The sequence below is a fragment of the Armigeres subalbatus genome, chromosome 2, assembly GCF_024139115.2.
Source record: "Armigeres subalbatus isolate Guangzhou_Male chromosome 2, GZ_Asu_2, whole genome shotgun sequence".
Lineage (NCBI taxonomy): Eukaryota > Metazoa > Arthropoda > Insecta > Diptera > Culicidae > Armigeres > Armigeres subalbatus.
In genome coordinates, this window is record NC_085140.1 from 359,344,464 (window position 1) to 359,367,265 (window position 22,802).

General features: G+C 41.6%; 1 protein-coding gene across 1 annotated transcript in view; it reads right to left on the reverse strand.

Annotated features, from left to right (window-relative positions):
- Positions 1-8,597: 8,597 nt before the first annotated feature.
- LOC134210072 (uncharacterized) overlaps positions 8,598-22,802 on the reverse strand; it is a 58,768-nt gene continuing 44,563 nt past the window's right edge. The window contains exons 4-6 of the mRNA XM_062686098.1: positions 9,628-9,761; positions 9,382-9,526; positions 8,598-9,318 (exon numbers count right to left, since the gene is read on the reverse strand). Coding sequence (XP_062542082.1) covers positions 8,639-9,318; positions 9,382-9,526; positions 9,628-9,761 — 959 coding nt within the window. The 3' untranslated portion in view covers positions 8,598-8,638. The remainder of the gene's footprint in view (positions 9,319-9,381; positions 9,527-9,627; positions 9,762-22,802) is intronic.

Here is a 22,802-nt window from a genome sequence, read left to right on the forward strand (position 1 = left end):
CCTTATGACAGGAAGAGCAAAGTTCCGCTACTAGGGGGTCCACCATTGGGCATTTTACCCTATATAAAAAAACCCAGATTAATCCACCTAGCGGTGATGGTGCCTTTCTCGACCTTCGTAAAATGTGTGTGCTTGAAAATAGATGAGCTAGTAGCTAGGAGTAAAAACAGACAAATTTCTTTGTCCGTTCTATGAAAATCAGATTATTTATGGCAAAGATATTGTAGATCCAGTTGAAAACCGAAAATCATATTTTGTCCCATTCCCGGATGTCGCGACTGCATCGCGAGTGGTGCCCGACTATGGCACAGTTGCGCACTACTCGCGATGCAGTTGCAACATCCGGAAATGCGAGAAAATGCGATTGTCGCGAAACCTCAGTTCGGTTTTTCAGCTTGATCTACAATATGCTAATAAGAATTTCGACATTTTTGTTTCCTTTTCCAATCTTTTGACGTACATACCCCCTGTTTTATTTTACCCAGTCATATATTTTAAGGATATCACTTTTGGATGTAAATTGAACTGAAGCTCCGACTACACAAAAAGAAAACGAAAATGTCATTCCCATCAAGCGAGCGGAGGGCAATATTTGTTATGATATAAATCTCATGACCGTCTTTCTGCCAAACTCCCGTATGAAGAGGGAGGGAAGTGTATCAGTGTGGAAGCATCCGATAGTTCGTTTTCGGAAAGAAATTATAGCCTTTCAGTATAACTTTGTTGCACAAGAAAGGCAAAAAGTATTTTGGCCATAATTTCAAAGGTAATAGTCCAATCTGGCCAACTTTCTAAATAGAACAGGATTCCGCATCTAATGCAATTTGTTGTGAGAAAATCGTTTGAGGGTAAGTCCATTAAAAGTCAGCTAGACTTTTTTACTCGCTTTTTTATAACACATAGTATATTTTGGCCATAATTTCTGTGCCCATGGTCCAAATTTTCAATAGAAAACAATACGACAGGATTCCACGTCGAATGAAACTTGTTGGAATTATAGATAGTGGAATATATAGATGAGTGAAGATAAATCCTCTGTCTCCAAACGAACTGTCAAACGTGTCTCCAAACGAGCAAGACGTCACGATTTCAATGGAAACGTTAAGGGCTGTGACGTCATATGTGCGTGTGCACGGGCAGAAAAATCGACTCAGCCATGCTTTCGCTCATCTATATATTATACTATCTATAGTTGGAATTAAATCGGTTGAGGATAAGTTCCAAAAAAGTGAGCTAAACTTTTCGCACTTTTGGTGCGCGCACACACACACAGAGACATCATCGCAGTTCATCGAGCTTATACGTATATAACACTATGAGTCTCCAGGCCTTCTGTGAAAGTTTGGTTTTGGAGCGAACATACAGCCTTTTCGTAGAAAAGGCAAAAATGGTGTTTCAGCCATAATTTCCGATCCCATAGTCCGATCTAGCCAATTTTCAATAGAAAACAATGGGACAAAATTCTGCGTCGAATGCAATCTGTTGCGAGCGTCAATAGATGAAGTCTAAGTGCTAAAAAGTGAGCTAGACTTTTCGAACTCTTTTCACAATAAATAGTAATTTGACCATAACATCTAAGCCCATAGTCCGATCTGGCCAATTTTCAATAAGAAAATATGAGACATTCTGCGTCGAATGCAACTTGTTGTGAAGCAAATCAGTTAAGGATATGTGCCCGAAAAATGAGTGACATTTTTTACGCGATTTTTTCGTATGAATTTGTATTTTGGCCATAACTTTCGATCCCATAGTCCGATCTGGCCAAATTCAAATAGGAAACAATGGGACAGGATTCTGCGTCAAGTGCAACTTGTTGCGAGCAAATCGGTTGAGGGTAAGTGCCCGAAAAATGAGTGACATTTTTTACGCGATTTTTTCGTATGAATTTGTATTTTGGCCATAACTTCTGATCCCATAGTCCGATCTGGCCAATTTCAAATAGGAAACAATGGGACAGGATTTTGCGTCGAATGCAACTTATTGCAAGCAAATCAGTTGAGGATAAGTTCCCGAAAAATGAGTGACATTTTTTTCGTATGAATTTGTATTTTAGCCATAACTTTCGATCCCATAGTCCGATCTGGCCAATTTCAAATAGGAAACAATGAGACAGGATTTTGCGTCGAATGCAACTTGTTGCGAGCAAATCGGTTGAGGGTAAGTGCCCGAAAAATGAGTGACATTTTTTACGCGATTTTTTCGTATGAATTTGTATTTTGACCATAACTTTTGATCCCATAGTCCGATCTGGCCAATTTCAAATAGGAAACAATCGGACAGGATTCTGCGTCGAATGCAACTTGTTGCAAGCAAATCGGTTGAGGATAAGTGCCCGAAAAATGAGTGACATTTTTTACGCGATTTTTTCGTATGAATTTGTATTTTGGCCATAACTTTCTATCCCATAGTTCGATCTGGCCAATTTCAAATAGGAAACAATGGGACAGAATTCTGCGTCGAATGCAACTTGTTGCGAACAAATCGGTTGAGGGTAAGTGCCCGAAAAATGAGTGACATTTTTTTAGTAGTTTTGCGCACACACACACACATACACACACATACACACACACACACACACACACACACACACACACACACACACAGACATCACCTCAATTCGTCGAACTGAGTCGATTGGTATATAACACTATGGGTCTCCGGGCCTTCTATAAAAAGTTTGTTTTTGGAGCGATCATATAGCCTTTACCGTATACTTAGTATACGAGAAAGGCAAAAATAGAGATATCGGGCGAGCCTTTATGTAGATAGTATCTTCAATCAATAAAGTCATCGATTCCCCATACAAACAACATGGTGGGCAACCATGTGAATCCATATTCGTTGGTGTATATTCAGAGCGTTAATGAATAAAGGTTCCAATGAATGATTAAATTTGCTATAAATTAATCATTCCACTCTATGATTAAATATTATGATTAATGATTTATTCATTTTTGACAATGATTAATGGTTATGATTAACGATCAAATTAATTGTTATCAATGATTAACGATTACTATTAATAAATAAAACTTTTGGATTATGAATAACGATTACCGATCGTGATCAAATGTTGACACAATGTGTGTATGATTAATGGTAAACGATCGATATGATTAATGATTAATGATTATGAATAATCAAATTGAATTATTTACATCAAGGAATTGTACCACCAAATCAAAATCAGAAAGGAGAACAAGTCAGCCCAGCGTTTTTTGTTTCGAGTGGTAGAAGAAGAAGCACTCAGAGTCTACGTGATGGACGTAGCCACGTTCGGGTCGATGTGTTCGCCGAGCTCAGCGCAGTTCATTAAGAACAAGAACGCGCTGGAGTTTGCGGAGGAGTTTCCAGCGACGGCAGAAGCGATCGTAGAGAAACACTACGTAGACGATTACTACAATAGTGTCGACACGGAGGAAAAGGCGATTCACAGGGCGGAAGAAGTGCGGTTTCAATATTCGAAACTGTTCTCTGGTGAGGGTCCGATCAAAAGTTACGCCGTTGTAGATACAATCGGTTCCAAGGCTGGGACTGATGGCGGCGGTACTCGGTTCAACGTTGACAATGGTGGAAGCTCGTCGGCAGTTTCGTGTGGACGGATTCTCAAACAGTTCTCAGCTGGATAAGATTGGACCAGCACAAGTATAAACAAGCGGTGGCGTTCAAGATCTGTGAAATACTAGAAGGTACAAACGTAGCAGATTGGCGCTGGGTGCCAACCCGAATGAATATTGCGGACGTTATGACGAAATGGGGTGGCATCCGATAGCCATTGGTTCAGGGGACCTGATTTTTTTGTATGAGGCGGAGAATATGTGGTCGGTACCGAACGACCCGTCTGCGAACACGGCCGAAGAAATGAAGGCAATGATCGACGTGAGAGTTACCAACCGCTGGAAGAAGTTAGTACGAATAACGGCTGCCGTTCTACGATTCGTCGGAAATTGCTGGCGAAAAGCTGGGGAGAACCTATCTGGACGTTGAAGGCTTCTGATGGGTATCGGAGCATAATGAATGCAGCGGTGAAGTCAGTCCAACAATCGTTCCAGCAAGCAGGGGAGGTTTTCCGGATGAATTGCATACGTTGCAGAAGAATCTTGCGAAGAATACAATGCAGCTGTACCAGATAAAGGCGACGTTGGATGAAGTGGGAGTAATGCTGGTAGATGGGTGGCTGAAGCAAGCCGCGTACATGCCGTAAGATAAAAGGTGTCCGATTATTCTGCCAAGAAACCACAGGATAACGGAGGTGCTTTTCCAAAGTTATCACTAAGTGTTTGGCCATGCGAACTAAGGGACGGTGTTCAACGAGCTGCTACAAAGGTTCCATATTCCGAAGCTTCGTGCAGTGATCCGGAAGGTGGTTGCTGAATGTGTCTGGTGCAAGGTACATCGGTGTCTGCCAAAGTCCCGCAGATGGCTCCGTTACCGGTGCAGCGTATAACCCCGCACCTGCGGCCATTTAGTGCGGTCGGCGTAGACTACCTTGGACCAGTTACGGTGACGGTCGACCGTCGGAGCGAGATACGGTGGGTGGCACTGTTCACCTGCTTGGCAGTGGTCCACATCGAGGCAGTACATGCCCTGTCAACGCAGTCATGGTTGATGGCGATTCGGCGGTTCGTTGGTTAGCGGGGAATGCCGCAGGAGTTCTTCTCGGACAACGGGACGAACTTCCAATGATCCATCAAGGAGATAATCAAGGTTGCTAGGAAGATCGACGAGGAATGTTCCGAAGCCGTCGTTTGTTCCACCACGAAGTGGAACTTCAACCCTCTTGGAATCCCCCATATGGGCGGCGTCTGGGAAAGAATGCTGCGATCAACGAAGGAGGCGTTGATGGGTTTTGACGATGGGCGGAAATTAACGGACGAGGTGTTGCAAACGACGCTTTCCGAGGCGGAGGACATGATAAATACCCGCCCTCTCACCTACACGTCGCAGGAGTTAGATGGGCAGGAGGCAATTATCCCAAACCACTTTCTGCGTGGGCAGATCGTCGTGGAAGATCTGCAGGTGGATGGACCCCAATATGGTATGTTTTAGCATATTGGATGGACCCTTCCAGTTAACGGATGCATTGCGAGATGTGTACCGGCGTTCGCAGTACCTGGCGGACAGAATGTGGCAGCGATGGTACAAGGAATACCTGCCGGGTATCAACCGGCGAACAAAATGGTGCGAAGAGCGAAGGCGGTTACAAGTCGGTGATCTCGTTTTCGTGGTTGGGCAGTTGGAGTGAAAATATTTGACAGCGTATTTATTTAATGGACAAGCGGAAGGTGAATTTGTCAGGAAAGTGAATTGTAGTTTCGGATTACGATCTGTATTTCAAGAGTGGTGAGTTTCTAAAGAATATCTCCGAAAGTATAAATAAATAAATGATACTTCATACCAAACCACAAATATGAACGGCCAAAGTGGTGTTGAACTCAGTAGAGGAGAAGCGAGTAAAATAGGCTCAGATTAGAAAGTAAGTAAAGAAACAGAGTTTAAAAACAAAATAATGAAATGAATTTGTAACAGGATTATCGCCGGAAGTTGGATGTTATATTGTTGCATCGTTCAAATTCCGCGGAAAATAAGAAAACTATAACTTGAAAATTGATGATTAATGAAAAACTCAAAATAATTATGAATATGATTGGTGATGAATGATTAAATGTAAAATACTATGATTAACGATTAGTGATTAATGATTAAGTCAATTTTTTTGTATGATTATGATTATTGAATAATGGTTTTAAAAAACAATATTCATTAATCATGATTAAATCTATGATTAATCACTAATGCTCTGATATAGGCCTTGTGTATAGATATTTCAGATCACCCTTTCCGAAATTGGTTCCCCTAGGGACGGAACAAAAAATACAAGTCTATTAATTTTCGGAAAGAGACGATTCTACCAACTATTGATCCTATTTATTTTCTCGATATCTAAAACAAAAGTTTAAACTTTGTTCAGACAAAATTTCAGAATGATGGATGGTTGGAATGGATGGAATAGATGGTTCCGTCTCTACATAAAAGGACTATCATGATCGACAACGTATTCGCTGAACTGAATTATGGGTGAATTCTAAATCGAAGTATTTAATTATATTTTCATAACAGTTAGCAGAAACTTATTGTATTGAATAATGCTTAATTATTATTAATTAATTAAAATCATAAAATATGTAGCCATAAGCTTAAGGTCACTCCTGACGGAATCCAATTTTCAAAGTACTCGCGTTTTCAAGGGCACACCATTCGATACGGAAGCAACGCACAACTGTCATTTTTATTTTTTCAGCTTTGCTGCGTCGCAGCATGCGTGAAAAAAATAAAAATGACAGTTGTGCGTTGCTTTCGTATCGAATGGTGTGCCCTTGAAAACGCGAGTACTTTGAAAATTGGATTCCGTCAGGAGTGACCTTAAAACTTGATAACTGGTATTTTACAAACACAACCGTTGCCTGACCGACGTACGGTAAATTGTTTATCAACCGTAACAGATCTCATTGAGTACTATGATTGAGGAAAAGTAAGCTGCCATCAACAATTTTCGCAATAGTCTAAAACTGTCTAAAAATTGGTGGCACAACCAATATTTCCTAGATAAATTGAGTACGCAAAAAATGTTATCAGAAAATTGATTAACTTTTGGCGAGACAAAGTATGCCGGGTCAGCTAGTAATTATTATTTATTTACAATATTGCTGATGAATAAGCCCTTATGAATTATTCGAAGCCAACATATATTCGTGCTAGATTCTGATATATTTTTCAGCTCAAATTCAAATTTGAAATTGACATTGTTGCTTGGAAATTTGCTGTTTCTGATTCACAGTAATATTTTTTGTCAAACCGAAAAAAGTTCCCACCAGTTTCTCCATACATGGATGACGACTAAACAACAAGAAGGCGTGCCAGAGCGATACTTTGGATTTTGCTCTTCCTAATTTCCATTCAATTGGACGTGTGATTGTTTTATTGGATGGAGCCTCTCACGATCCTGAATGAGTATCAATGAATAATGATGCTCAAATTGCTTTTCTTGGTTGATAATGAGCTGCTTGACACATCGTCAGATTGTCGTCGGTAGCACCGAATAAATACGAAATTAATGCAAAGCAATATATTATTTTCACGCCACGCGTGTACCAATGGGTTGTATCAAAGGATGAGCCTCATCAAAACAAGAGAGCAACAATCGGCAAAGCCTTTTATTTGCCACTACGCCTCCACCGAAACATATGTCGAATACTAAATATTAAATTTGACGTTCAATTTAGTTGATAAGAAAAAATCATTTACTTGAATGCAATTAGCTTGACAAAAGTTGAACATATTTAGTTATAGATGCAGCGAGTTGAAAGCCAGTTTTTCGAAACTTATTTAATGCTCAAGTCAAATTCAAATTCATTTTTTTTTCAGCTATATAACTCAGGATTTATATTTTTAAAAAATCGTAAACAAATGGGCATTTTGTGATTCGGTGAGAAAATTTGCGTTGAATTTCTCACTGAACCACAAGAAGCCCCTTTGTTTGTTTTCATTCTTGCAGCTTAGAGTGGTTCATCGCCGGCGAAGTATCTGTTGTGTTACAAGATTTGCATAAATCTTCCACACGCACCTCTGATTTCTGATAATATCCGGCTTCTAAAACTTTTGAGGGAATCAAACACAAAGGGGTGTGAGGAACAAAAACCTAGCTGTGAGGAACAAATATTTTGTGATTTCCTACATTTATTTCGAATAACATGCAATTGATCTAACTAAATCATTTTTTGCTATACTTAATTGGAATTTCACCAAAATGTCATCTACATCCCTTTGCTTCCATCCCCCTTATTTGCGTATGGACGGTTTCCGTTGATGTTATCTCTGCTGTGTTTTTATTAATCACCTGATTTGCGACCAGGCTGGTTGTAGCCTAGGTGCTTGTGTATTCGACCTAATGGAATAAGATACATCAGCTATTCAAGATTTGTAGACTGTCGTAGTTTAACCAGTGGAATTGTATTACAGGTGATGTTAAACATACGTATTAGGATAAATGAGGCTTGCAAAGGGCTGCAAAGTCTCTATTAAAAGACGTACGAAGAACCAAGGGTATATTAAATTTATTAAAGTACTACATTTGCTATGCCAATGATTATAGAATTTAAAGAAAACAGAAAACATACATTCAACATGAAGTTGAAAAGTCCATAGTTTTTTTTTTGGGAAATTTTACTGTATCTAAATACATACACTACACCGCTTTTGGAATACCCATGTTTTACAACCTGATGGTTCGCATGGATCTCTTGTCGTAATTACCTGCATTATACCGTTTGGATTCATATTTCGAACACTGGCCTTTCAGCGCTCTAAAAGTTACCTATAGATACACAGGATAAAGATTGCAAAAGAATTCAATATCCTATGGAAATAATTAAACAGATAAAGCAAAGATAACCTTTTAAAAGGGAATCATATTCGGCGTTCAAGTCAAAATGGTACAGTCCTTGGGGTATTGTCTTCAAATATGGATGAAAATCAATAACCTAATTTTTATGATATCGAATATGTATTTATGTTTTGTTCATAATATATTACTCACTTTTAGATTTTTCCATTTTCCTAAGACCATTTATACATAACCTTATTTGCGAATCAGTCCTCGTTGTTGCAAAGATTGCAAAATTTCATTTGGAATAGGTGGTGGAGTTGGCAAATGAGAGCCCGTTGGTTGGAAACCATTTTCGTCGGCCACGTAGTCTACTCGGTACAGAACACCGTCGTCGCCGATGTATTCATAATATCCCGTAGCGCGCATAGCTTCATCATCTGTTCCAACGTTTTCCACTCGTCCTGATTCCGAAAATTCAATATTATTATCATTTACTATCTTGTAGTAGTATGAACCATCTTCGTTTAACTCTCGGGTGTCTTCTTTGACGCCAATCTTACTGGCATCCGAAGACTCGTCGGAGCTAGTCTTAAACTTTTTGCTGCTGGATAGACCACCACCAGCAGAAAAGGCATTGTTTGAACCACTATTCGAAGCGCCAGCTCCAAAAGAGTTTCCTGATGAACCTGAGGCAGCTACTCCACTTCCTCCGACGGAAGCACCTGCGAAGCGACTGCCTACACCTCCTAGTCCTGATGAGCCAAAACCTCCAACTCCAGATAAACCGACACCTCCAGCTCCTGATGAACCAAATCCTTTAACTCCGGATGAGCCAAAACTTCCAACTCTAGACGAGCCGGAACCGCCAACTCCAGATGACCCAAAACCTCCGGCACCAGATAAACCAACACCTCCAACACCAGACGAAGTTTCTGAAATGTTTCACAGCTTGTTCAACAAATGTTCATGCATATTTCACATTAAGCACTTCATACTTGCTACACCAGTACGTCCCTGGTATGCCCCACTATTATCCGGACGCCACTTTCCATCGTCGAATTTTGCAGCGTACACCTCCGGGTAGTACTGTCCATCGTTGTAGTTTTGGGCCAGGGCACAACCCACTGCCAACAGCGATAACTGTAACCAAGAAATTTTACACTTAGTTTTGTTCTTATTCGTATGTTTATTGCAATATCCAGCCAAACTAATAGATTCCCACTCTATTACACAATCCATACCACAATTAGACACTTCATTGCTTCACCGAAGATGCACTTCAAAACGTTCTTCCAGACGGTATCTGCCAAACTGATGTCCCCAAAACTCAAGATGATTCTGTTTATATAGGTGCGAAAAATGTGGCCAAACCTTACTACAATAACATTAACTTACTTGATCTACTTTATTTGGACCGATTATCGCATGTTGCTGACCACAAATTGGGCAGGGGTCAGCGTCTAAATCAAACAAATATATAGATGGGAACATTAGAGGAAGCGTTCCAATCCCACGAAAAAGCGTTTTACTGATTCGACGGATGGCCAAACGGATGGATTGAGCTCGGTCAAAGTGTAGGCGGATCCGGTGATCATCGTTGTCACTGCTGCAGAACTGATTTAGAGACGTTTAGCTTAATTCCGAAATTTATTTCCAATCGATGGTGATAATGCCAAAATGGTGCTTTACACTTTTGGTATCGGTAAAAAAGCCAGACGATATATATCGTTAGAGGAATTCATTTATTACGATATTTGTCACACTGTGTGATGATCAGCTGCTGCTTGCAAATTATACTGATTTAGAATGTTTTTACATATGTATGTATATACGAGGTTAGAAGAGTCTCCCTTTATTGTCTTGAGAGGAGCCCTTCCATAATTCATCATACGTTCCTATATATCTAACATATCGAAAACAACGGATTATCTCACTGAAACTCATAAATTACTCGTAGTCTGATATTTACAACGTGAGAATGTTGTATTACTTAAGAGCAGGTAATGGTAATTTTGACACATGTTTTGGATTTTCTCTTCTACAGAATTGGTAAGAGTTAGAAATTTAATTTCATATGCGGCCGACGGGAGATACCTCTGCACACACAAGTTCTAGCGCTTTAATCATTTCATCAAATCACTTCGTTTGTTTTTTTACTTAAATGTTACTCTCTTCATGGAATTAATTTCAAAGTTTTTTTCAAAGAGTCCCAATTAAAAAAATACGAGGGGCAGCAGGGACTATGTCCAAGGGCTTGACGACCCCTCCCCATGGCCACTGCGAGTTAGGGGGCCTGCCTAGGATGTGGCGGGGTTTGACAGTGGGCTCTGTTAAACCTCTACAAAAAGCAGCATATGCCCATAAGCAGGCCCTACTTATCAAACCCAGTCAACACATGAACGTATATGGTGTCGTGTACAGTGGCGCCGGGAGTGGGTGGGACAAGTAGGACATGTCCTACGCATGAATTTGCCTGGGTGGGACAGTCAAAGCATTGTCCTACCCATGATTATAGTAAGAACATATGAAGTCGTTGACTGGCAAGAATCTGTGTGTTATCAAATGATGATTTCAAAGCTAATTGGAGTCTTTAGAATAATCATAGATGTTTCTGGAATTCTAAAGGAATAGAGTACTGACTGTTCTTTAGAACTTTAGGCACTTTATAATCCCGATAGTGCTCAGGATGTCTAAAGCAAGGATGTTTTCGATTAATTAGTAAACTGGGCTTGATCTTTTTTTAGTTTGTCAATATTCCACAGGCTAAATTTCAAAATGTGTCGTACGCTGAACTTTCATCATGAAGGTATTGTCATGCTTTGAATTCCACTAATAACGAAGTTAAAGCGCTTGTTGCAATAGCTTATAATAGATAATAAGCAAATATCAATCATTTAATTTTGGTTGCTGTAACTAGTGCAGAAAATCTTCGCACTAGAAGTTCACCATACTACACTTTTGGAATTCAGCCTCTGGAATGAGTTATTGACAAACTACTAAATGATCGAACCCAGATTACTAAATGATCGAAAATATCTTTGGACTTGAAGTTTTCCAGAGGTAAAAAATAGTTGCTGAAATCAGCAAATGCGATTATTTAAAAATTTTAAAACCTATGATAAATAAAGTAAGTTTCAATGGACTATTAGAAGCCCACGTAAACAATTTTTGGAAACTGAAAAGCCATGAACAGATCTGCTCCGTCATCAATTCTGAGCTTCCATAAAGATTCTTAGACAATCATACGATTTCTTGGATGTTCGCTTTCAATAGGTAGTTCCATTACCATTTCTGATAAATTGATTGAACCCATTAAACATTCATACAAATTTCTGTGATCCATGACTTGTACTAGAAGCTGGTAAAAATGTTCTATAATCATAAGAATTCAAAGATGTAAGCCATGCTTCTTCGCAATCCTTAAACAATCTTTGAAAAACAATATTTGACATGAAAATCATAAAAAATTTCTCAAATTATGTAATTATTCTGTCCGTAAAGATCTTTTTAAGTCCTTATAATTTTTAGAACTGATTAAGTTGCTGCCGCAAGCATATCTGTATCATATTGATATGGATGGATATGAGACAGTAACTGTCATGCATTAAGTGACAATATTGGGAAAATGTGCATCGATTTCGGAGAAAAAATCAGTGATCTAGTTGCTAGCGCTTCTGCCTATAAGCAGGAGGACGTGGGTTCGATCGCAAGCTCGTTCCTTTCCAAAACTGTATGTCTGTATGTCAAAACCTCCCGTGGCACCAAAGTTCAGACTTGTAACTGCAAATTATGCGAATAGATTTAAGCTAATGATAATACCAGAAATCGACCCAAATCGACATTTCCTATTTGTCCTACCCACGACTTGGAACGTGGATGCGCCTCTGGTCGTGTATGATGCTGAAGTGCAGGCGATAGAGGTACTTTTCCACATAACATGTATGTATATCGTCTCCAATTTAGCATCTTGTATTGCACCATGTGCGATTTTATGTAGACTGGGAAGCGACCGTGTGCCGCTCAAAGCGCACAAGCCCAACACGAGTGCCAACCGGCACATCAGGATTAATACCAGTGAGATCCTGATTACGGTATACTGGTCAAGGCAAGTGACACACACACGCGCGCGAAAGTAATGCAAAATAAACGACATGTAAAATGAACGTAAATTTACATTCTTACTTAACGTAAAATAGAGATAAAATAAGGGTTGCTGAATAACATTAGCTTTCGATTACTATCAATTATTTTCAATTTTAATCCCGTTTCTTTTTTACTTTTCTTACGTTAATTAAATGATAACGCGGGCACCTAATCCGAAATTCAAATGAACAATCGCTCACTTTGAGTGATTGATTGTTTATTCTCGCGAAGAATGAACAATTGAACAAATTAAGGAAATGCTAATACTGCTTATTAGCGCGGATGGGGCCCTCCTTAGCCGTGTGGTAAGACGCACGGCTACAAAGCAAGACCATGCTAAGGGTGGCTGGGTTCGATTCCCGGTGCCGGTCTACGCAATTTTCGGATTGGAAATTGTCTCGACTTCCCTGGGCATAAAAGTATCATCGTGTTAGCCTCATGATATACGAATGCAAAAATGGTAACTTGGCTTAGAAACCTCGCTGTTAATAACTGTGGAAGTGCTTAATGAACACTAAGCTGCGAGGCGGCTCTATCCCAGTGTGGGGATGTAATGCCAATAAGAAGAAGAAGAAGAAGCTAATACTGCTGTGTAGAAGATTCATAGGTCACATCACTTTCCATGGTGAATCCCGATCTATGTTACTGATTACCCCACCCAACTAACACTACTTCCTTCCCGTGGTAAATGTGGAGATGCAGAGGTATTCTCGGTCTCTAGTAGCAACAATTACCACACACTCACACTCCCTCCCTTTCCCAACTGATTGTAAGGACTTGGCCGGCGCCGTTATTGATCAACATTTGCGAGCTGCTGAAACGTGCACTTCGAGAATAGTTGGTAAATCCCAACCACTATTCACTTGGATCGTAGTGCAATTTGCACCAGTTCTGATCAATCACGGAGTAGCAACCATTGATATGTACAGTCAGTCTAAGCTAAGCTAAGCTAAGAGTCCCAATTAAAAAAATACGATAAAAGGCAAAAACCAAATTGAACCACCAAGCGGTGATGATGTCATTCTCGCCTTTAAAAATATGTTTTATTTGAAAAGTGCCTACCCTACCATTCTATAAGCTATAATAATTACGAACTCTTCAATTATAGTTATTTGTGCAACTAGTTTTTATTTCAGCAATTTACTTACTTACTTATGGATCCTGTACACCTCCGGTGGTGCAAAGGGCCGACTTGAAAGATCTCCATCCTGAGCGGTCGACTTCTTTTATTTCTTTATTGAGGCTTCGCCGCCATGAGCCTCTGGGTCTGCCTCTGCTGCGATGACCCGCTGGGTTCCAATCTAATACTTGTTTACAGAATTCGTTTTCGCCCCTACGTAGAGTGTGGCCGACCCAGCCCCACTTCCGATCCCGAATTTCTGTTGCTATCGGCCTCTGGTGACAACGACGATGGAGCTCGTTGTTTGAGATCCAGTTGTGAGGCCACCAGGCCCGAATTATATACCGTAGACATCTGTTAATGTACACCTGCAGCCGTTGAGTGTTCTCCACTGATACACACCATGTTTCGCTAGCGTATAACAGCACAGATTTCGCGTTAGAGTTGAAAATTCGTATTTTGGTGCGTTCACTTATCTGCCTGTTTTTCCAGATATTTCTTAAACTCGCAAAGGCAACCCTTGCTTTCTTTATCCGTGCGCCTATGTTGATTTTGGTACCGCCGTCTGACGCCATTTGGCTACCACGATATTGGAAGCTTTCAACATTCTCCACTGGTTGCCCGGCTACTGTGAAACTGGAAGGAGTCACCGTGTTTCCATTCATACATCCATAGAATATATCCTTGCCTCACACCAGCTACGACCCGGATAGGGTCGGACAAGACCCCATTGTGCAGCACTCTACACGAGAAGGCCTCGTACTGTGCCTCGATGAGGCCGATGATTTTCTCAGGAACTCCCTTGCGTCTCAGGGCGCCCCACATATTCTCGTGATTGAGACGGTCGAAAGCTTTTTCGTAGTCAATGAATACCAAATAAAGGGACTCTTGGAATTCGTTGATCTCTTCCAGAATGATGCGGAGCGTGACAATATGGTCCACACAGGATCTTCCGGCACGGAATCCGGCTTGCTGCCGCCGGAGAGTCGCATCGATCTTCTCCTGAATCCGGGCTAGGATAATTTTGCACAGAACTTTGAGAACGGTACACAGCAACATAATGCCTCGCCAGTTATCGCATACAGTCAGGTCACTCTTTTTGGGCACCTTCACTATGATACCTTGCATCCAGTCGACCGGGAAAGTTGCGGTGTCCCAGATATTACGAGCAGTAGTTGAGCGGATGTCATGGGGTCAGCTTTGATCATCTCGGCTCATATGCGGTCGACCCCTGGGGCTTTATTTGATTTCATGCTTTGGATTGGCTGTTTGAATCTCTAGCAGTGATGGAGCTTCGGTACTGACGTGTGTTATACGTCGGATTCTAGGCAGATCATGCCGAGGTGGTGATGGCCTGGCTGGCACTTGAAAAAGTTGTTCGAAGTGCTCGAACCGGTTGGTTGGGTCGGTCAATAACTGATCATTCGCGTCTTTCACAGGCATCGTTGCATTCATTTTCGCTCCGCTTAAGCGCCGTGAGATATCGTAGAGGAGGCGAATGTCCCCGGTTGCGGCGGCTCTCTTTCCTTCGTCGGCCAGAGAGTCTGCCCACGCTCGCTTGTCCCGTCGACATGGGCGTTTCACTTCCTTCTCCAAAGCTGAGTATCGTTTACGGGCTAAGACTCTGGCTCCTCTGGTTTTTGTTCGCTCTATCGCGGCTTTGGCTTCTCTTCGCTCCTCTATCTTTCTCCAGGTCTCATCGGTGATCCATTGTTTTCTCTGGGTGCGTAGTTCGCCCAGATTGTTATCGCTGGTGGTGATGAAGGCATTTTTGATGGCGGTCCATTGGTCTTCCACGCTGCCACCTTCCGGAATATCTGCAGCACGCGTCTCCAGTTCTTCAACGAAGGATCGTTTCACCGTGGCATCTTCCAGTCGGCGTGTGTTGAATCGTCGTTCAACTCTTTCCTCCTGCCGACGAATCCGCGCAATGCGCAGGCGTATTTCGCCGATGAGGAGGTGATGATCAGACGCGATATCGGCACTACGTTTATTCCGTACATCAAGAAGGCTCCGTTTCCATCTTCGGCTGAGGCAGATGTGGTAGATTTGATTTTCTGTAAAGCCGTCACGGAGACCCACGTGACCGGTCGATGAGGGAAGAGCGATCCCCCGATCACCATGTCGTTATTACCACAAAATTCTGCGAACAGCTCTCCGTTTTCGCTCATTTCTCCGAGACCATGGCGTCCCATAATGCGCTCATGGTTCGAGTTGTCGGATCCGATCTTCGCATTGAAGTCGCCCAAACAGATCTTGATATCACCCTTCGGAATTCTATCTACGACGGCATTGAGTTGACTGTAGAAGTTCTCTTTGTCTTGCAGATCGGCAGCATCGGTTTGCGCATAACATTGGATTATAGTAAGGTTTCGGACCCGTGTTCTAAATCTGGCAACGATTATCCTTTCACTTATAGGTTCCCACTTCATAAGCGCAGAGTGTGCCTGAGCGCTTAATAGGAAGCCAACTCAGCGATGCCGGGGAGCGTGTTCACCTCGTAAACCAGAGTATAGCAGAACTTGTCTCGACGGCGTTCTGTGTTCTCCAAAGTTTGGCCAACGGACTTCACTCAGTCCCAGGATCTCAAGCTTCATGCGGCGTGCCTCATTGGCAAGTTGTGCCAATTTACCCTGCTGGGCTAGGGTTAGAACGTTCCATGTTCCTATTCGTGTCCGTTGTTTCGCGCTAAGAGTCGTTGCCGTAAAACCAGTCCGTATTCTTTCATTATCGGATTCTCGAACAAATTGATGTTTCGGGAACAGTAGGTTGTTGGCCCAAGGTTCCCTATCCACCGTGATGGGGCTGCCATCTTAGGTATAGCTTCCGGGGAGTAGCATTTCATACTCAGCCGCTGGATGCCAGAACAGACGCTGTTGGAGCCGCACCTCCTTGGTGAACAGACGCTCGGTCAGTCGGGTCAAATTTGTTTAAGGTCCCACCCAACACCAGGACTAGGCTAGTGCGCTTTGAGCGGCACACGGTCGCTTTGATAGGGCCTGCTTGGGGACACATGCAGCTTTTTATAGGAGTTCAACAGAGCCCACTGTCGAACCCCACCACATCCTAGGCAGACCCCACAGGACGCACCCTCTCACTCTAGCTGATGTCAGAAGGACAACAGTGCCCAGGCTGCACTACCAGCTAAGTACGCAACCCTTAGCTGGCGGTCAATTGTCATCGGTAGACCCGTGGAAGCGTGAGTATTGGAACTTGTGAGGACCAGAGCTATGTTAGGCGCCCCTTCCCGGATGTCAACTCACCGTTTCACAGCCATGGGCTTCGTGGCCGTGCGGTTAGCGACGTCAATCGTCTAGACGCATGTGCTGTGGAGTGTGGGTTCGATTCCCGCCCCGGTAAGGAGAAAACTTTTCGTAAAGCGAAAAGTTCTCCACTGGTCCACTGGGTGTTGTGTGAATGTCCTGTCCGTTGTCTCATGCTAGATGTTAAGTGTTCAGTCTGTGCGACCTCTGGTCGAAGACGGTGATACTGTCTATTTTTTTATTATTTCAGCAATAGTTACACGTTTATCCTTGAGTTTATCCAACTTGGCTTCTAAAAGCCGGATCATATGGCCACCTATATGTGTGGCTGTATATCACGAAATAAACGATGCAATAGTTAAGCGGATGTCATAGGGTCAGCTTTGAGCATTTCGGCTGATATGCTATCGAACCCTGGTGCTTTATTCGATTTCATTTTGGGATGGCCGTTTGAATCTCCAGCATTGATAGAACTTCAGTATTGACGCACGTTGTACGTCGTATCCTAGGCAGATCATGCCGAGATGGTAGTAGTCTGGCTGGCACTTGAAAAAGTTGTTTGAAGTGCTCGAACCAACGTATATATTATTTTTCAAAAATCAATATCTCTAAAACACCCTCCACGTGAAAGTATATGCTCTCCTCTTTCATATAGTGGGTAAACTAAATTGTTGTATTGAGGGATCTAGAACAATTTTTATTTTGTTCACTATTTTTAGTACAAACTCCATAGAAATCTCAAATGATAGCAGATGTAATCTCCCCGAAAATGTATTGAAAAATGACCCCCGATAGAACATTTTAAAAATGCCCCTTACGTGCAAGAGGAAAGCCTATATTTTCGTGTACTGGGTGTTTTAGATAGTGATTTTTTGAAAATATGCTTCTTCGGACAAAGAAACCGCACCGACCGTGTGCCCCGCTGAAGCGTTGTGAGATATCGTATACGAAGCGAATGTCCCCGGTTGCTGCGGTTCTCTCTCCTTCGATGGCAAGAGAGTTCGTCCACGCTTGCTTGTCCCGGCCATATCAGCATTTAACATTCTTCTCCAGAGCCGATTATCTTTGACGGGATAAGACTATGGCTCCTATAATTTTCGTTGGCTTTGAATTGTTGGATGGGACCTTTGCATTGAAGTCGCCCTTTCAGATTGGTTTACAGGGATTGAGCTGATTGTGGAATCATCTTTGTCAAACGATTGATCTCAATCTGGACACTATTATCATGATATATAAACCAACTTTATCCTATGTAAGTTTGCAGAAAACCGTTGATTCAAGCGCTAAATATAAGTTTTTGTTCAGGGGGTTCATTACTAGGATTGTATATGATATCACTGGTCGACAATAAATTTGAATTCACGATGCTCACGTGTTGCATTTGTAGTTTTTGACCTCTGAAGTCGACTGATGATTAGCTCTAGTTATTTTGGTCACAAAGTAGGATGGGGTTCGTCGCTTTAACGGTGTTGTATTTATTTCCATGTTTGCATGATTGCATGTTCATAGAAGGACTGCATATGGAGACGCATGATACGTTTGTGCAATAATTCATAAAATAAAGACAGGAACACCGTTTTCGACCAGAGGTCGTACAGACTAAGCACTTAACACCTAGTATGAGACAACGGACAGCACACATAACACTCAGTGGACCACGAAAAGTTTCCTCCTTACCGGGGCGGGAATCGACCCCACACTCCCTAGCACATGAGTCTAGACGTTTGACGTCGCTAACCACGAAACCAACTGATTCATCTTGTGATTAAACTTGTTACAAATTTCATTACATAAACGGATGTACAAATGTGCAAGCATTTGTACGGCAGCTTGTATTAAAAAAAAAACCTTAACCTATTAGAACAAATAAGGGTGGGTGTTCCAATCGTCGCCATATTTAAAAACAACATTTTTTAAATTAATAAATAAATAAAAGGGATGTGAATGGTATTTATATGCGCAATCAAATTGTGAAAACCGCAATCAAATTCGTGTTAGTGCCTAAAATTGCTTAATCCGTAATAGCAACGCATGTACCAGTTGTGGCACTATTCTTAACCCTTAATGGGCCCCATACACGCTCCGACATGTTGTACAACTTTGACTCCGCCTCCAGGAAATTTGTTTCGGTCGGAGTGAAGTCGGACCGCCTGTGGGCAAGTTGTACAACTGTTGGATAGTACAACTTGCCTACAGATGGTCCGACTTCTCTCCGACCGAACCAAATTTCCTGGAGGCGGAGTCAAAGTTGTACAATATGTCGGACCGTTTATGGGGCCTCTAAAGCGCAATGTTGCTCTAAAACAACAAATCGGAAATACGTTTATTGTTAATGATTTCAATGGCTATTAACGGTCAGAATATTTCCGACGATTTCTTGAAAAAATTAAAAACAAAATTGTTATTTTTTTTTTTTCCAATTTCGTTTATTTGGTAGGCTCAGGCGTGTATAACACTTTACGGAGCCATTGTTCTTTGTGATATATACAATCAATATCATTTTATTATACGGATAGTAAGAGGGGGGAACAAAATTGTTTTGGAGGAGTTTAAAGATGTTATCGTGTCATATGAACGTGGTTCACTGATCAGAATATATTTTGTGTTGATAAGATGTGCCACATAGTGTATAATGCACTAGAGCGACAACTGGTGATATAACCACAAATGGTACATCTACCCAAGATTAATGTAACCCGCGTTTCGCGGGACGCTGCATTTTTCAACTTTGTTTTACAAATTTATTATAATTCACACAGCCTTACAAATATTTTTCCATTTTTTTTTGGGCCAAAAATCTGTGCAAAATGCACTTTTGGAGGATCCATTTTCAGTAATGGAATCCAGATAGGCGTCCCGCGTTTTGCAGGACGCTTACTGGTCACACTACCCTAGATAGACTAAACATCAGTAGATGAAAGATGAAAATAATACATTGTCCTTAGGGGTCGTTCAAAAAGACGTCACTTCGCATAAGCAGTTCAGAACGTGCATTTTCGCCTACTATGCAGAACAACGTCTGCCGGGTCGACTAGTTAAGTATATTATAGAGCATGACAGAGGGATTAGGGGGGGGGGGTCTAGAAATCTCAAAATGTAGTGAACGTCATAATTGAATCGCCCCTTATATAAGAATGCTCACAAACGTTTTAGACGTACAGAATCTACAATTTGTAATAAATAATTTGATTGGAATGACTTTGTTCCCTTTTTTAATCTCCAACACTGTACATGTTGGGAAGTACGTGTCTTTCCCCAGAGGCAGAAGTTTAAAATGTGTTGTATGATGGGCTTTTAATGCGAAGGTTTTTCTACAAGTCTGCCTAATAGTTCGTTGTTTGAATCCTACTAATAACAAACTTTTAACTCGTACTAAATGATTGAAAATTTGTTATCATTTAGAATGAGTTACTCAAACTAGCGCTGTAACTATGCCATTGATAGAATTCAAACAACGAACGCCATTGATATTCAACGAACGAACTGTTAGACAAGGTTGAAACCTTCGCACTAGAGAGCAAGTCCGGGTGAGATTTAACTTTTTTTTTAAATCGCGATTTCTTCGAAAAAATACAGACGTCTTACTCAACACATATTAAATATTATATATTTAACTGGTTGCCGCTTGGCCACGCACACAGTGAGCGATAATGTTTCCGTGACGATGATTTTTATTGCAATTTGCACATATTGCATTTTTCTACCTTTACGACATGCTTAAATTAGTTATACATTTTCTTCCATGTCTGCTTTTTCTTCGTAGAGTAACTGCACTTATAATTCATAGCAATCAAAAACAAAGGTAATGAGCGCAAGTTTATTTATTTCTTATTAAGGCCGATACAAATATTAAATTACTTTATTTCAAACAGTCAACCCCCCCCCCCCTTCAACAATTTTCTATTTAAATATTTTAATTTATTTTTTTAAATTTTAAACTTTATGCATCACTGACTCCTACGGGGTCTCCAGTAGCCTTGCGACCAAAGGCGTAGCTTTGCCAATCTGGAGATGGCGAGTTCGATTTTCGGTCCAGTCTAGGATGTTTTCGGATTGGAAACTTTCTCGACACCCTGGGCATAGTGTATCCATTGTACTTGCCACACAAGATACATACTTATGCAATGGCTGGCATAGAAAAGCTTACAATTAATAACTGAGGGAAGCTAATAAAATACTAAGTAGAAAAGCAGACCAAGTTCCAGTTGGAATGTAGAGTCATTGAAGAGGAAGAAGAAGAAGAAGAATGTGCCCCAAGAGTATTTTAAATGAAAATACGAGCATATATCTCTATCGGCATAAATATTCTATATCCTATCCATACAGATTCCGTTTAAGCTCCCTTGCAATATTTGGCTGACCCATTTCCATCCACATGTTCGAACATCTATTGTTATCGGTATCTGATGGCTTTTATGTTGCTCGGCACTGTAAGGCCGTTCGAATTATAAATTTTAGACATAATCTGCGTTATCTTTGCCTAAACACAACACACTTCACGGTAGAGAAGTACATTCCAGTTTTTATTGCGTGGATCAAACCGGTTGGGTGTGTGTATGTGTGTGTGTGTTTCCAACCTGTGTTATGCCCGGCAGTGCTTTTATGGAAGAAATATGTCTTTTATGAGTGGATCAAACCAGAATCGTCTAAATGTTCCACAACATGTCAAAGCAGCTCAAGGTATGGTACACGGTCAATCGCACCCACCAAGATCTTTTCGATTACGCTGAGAAGTAACAGTGCAGGTGAAATGCATCCTTGCCTCACATCAGCGACAACCCGAATTAAGTCAGACTAAGCTCTGACCCTATTTGAAAATACCCCGCATCCTTGGACGCCAAACAGATTTTTGTGGTACAAAACAGACAACATAGGGTCACCTCCGCCGAATACCGATCGACCTTGGAGGCCCCTTTAGATTTCTAGCTTCGGATGGCTGTGTTTTGAAGAACGCTGGCTGATACTTGAAGAAGCTGTTCGAAGCGGTCGAACTAACATTATAGCTTTCCAAGTCAGTGAGTTATTGAGGCGATAATCTTCGGTTGTTGCAGCCATCTTTTCTTCATCGACCAAGATGTCCACCCACGTTAGCCTGTCCTGTTTGCAGCAACGCCCAACTCCCACTTACAGAGATACGTGCCGTAAACGGGACTCGTACTTTACTCCTCTGATTCTTCCCGTTCGTTGATTATACGCTTCACATTCTCCAGTCGGGTTACGCTGCCACCTTCCAGAACATCCACTACCTGAGTTCCATATTCTTCAACGAACGAACTCTTGACAGCTGGATCTTCGAGTCGGTCTATGGTGAATTAACACCCGAGTGAATTCTCCCGCCGCTGAGTTCTGGAAATGCGTGGTCGGATCTTGTCAATTAAAAGCTGATAGTCAAACATGATGTCATCGCTGCGTTTATTACGGACTCAAGAAGGCACCGTCTCCATTTTCAGGTGATTCATTTCCAGAGGAGCCAAATATTAGTCCTGACAACTAAAAGCAGCTCTAGAGAAGTTGTTGGCTGCAGACGGGAGAAGCGGAGGCGGGTGGACTCCTCGGTCACCTATGGTAGGAAGGCTGCAACAACCGGCGATAATCGCCTCCTCTACGATATTTCACGACGCCTGATTGGAACAAGGACAAACCCGTGGATGCCAGAGAAAGATGCGACAGTCACTCACCGATCAAACTGATCATCTGAAACGTTGGTTCGACCATTTAGAACAACTTCTTCGAGTTTTGACGACTTATCCTAATTCAGATATAGGGAAAGGTTGACAATTCTCCGACGGCAGCAGGCAAGATTCCGCTCGGATGATCATGTGAGAACCATACTGCCATGCTTTGCGTCATCCTAAAGCAGGTCAATGAGTTTCAAGAGTCCCAGGTAAGC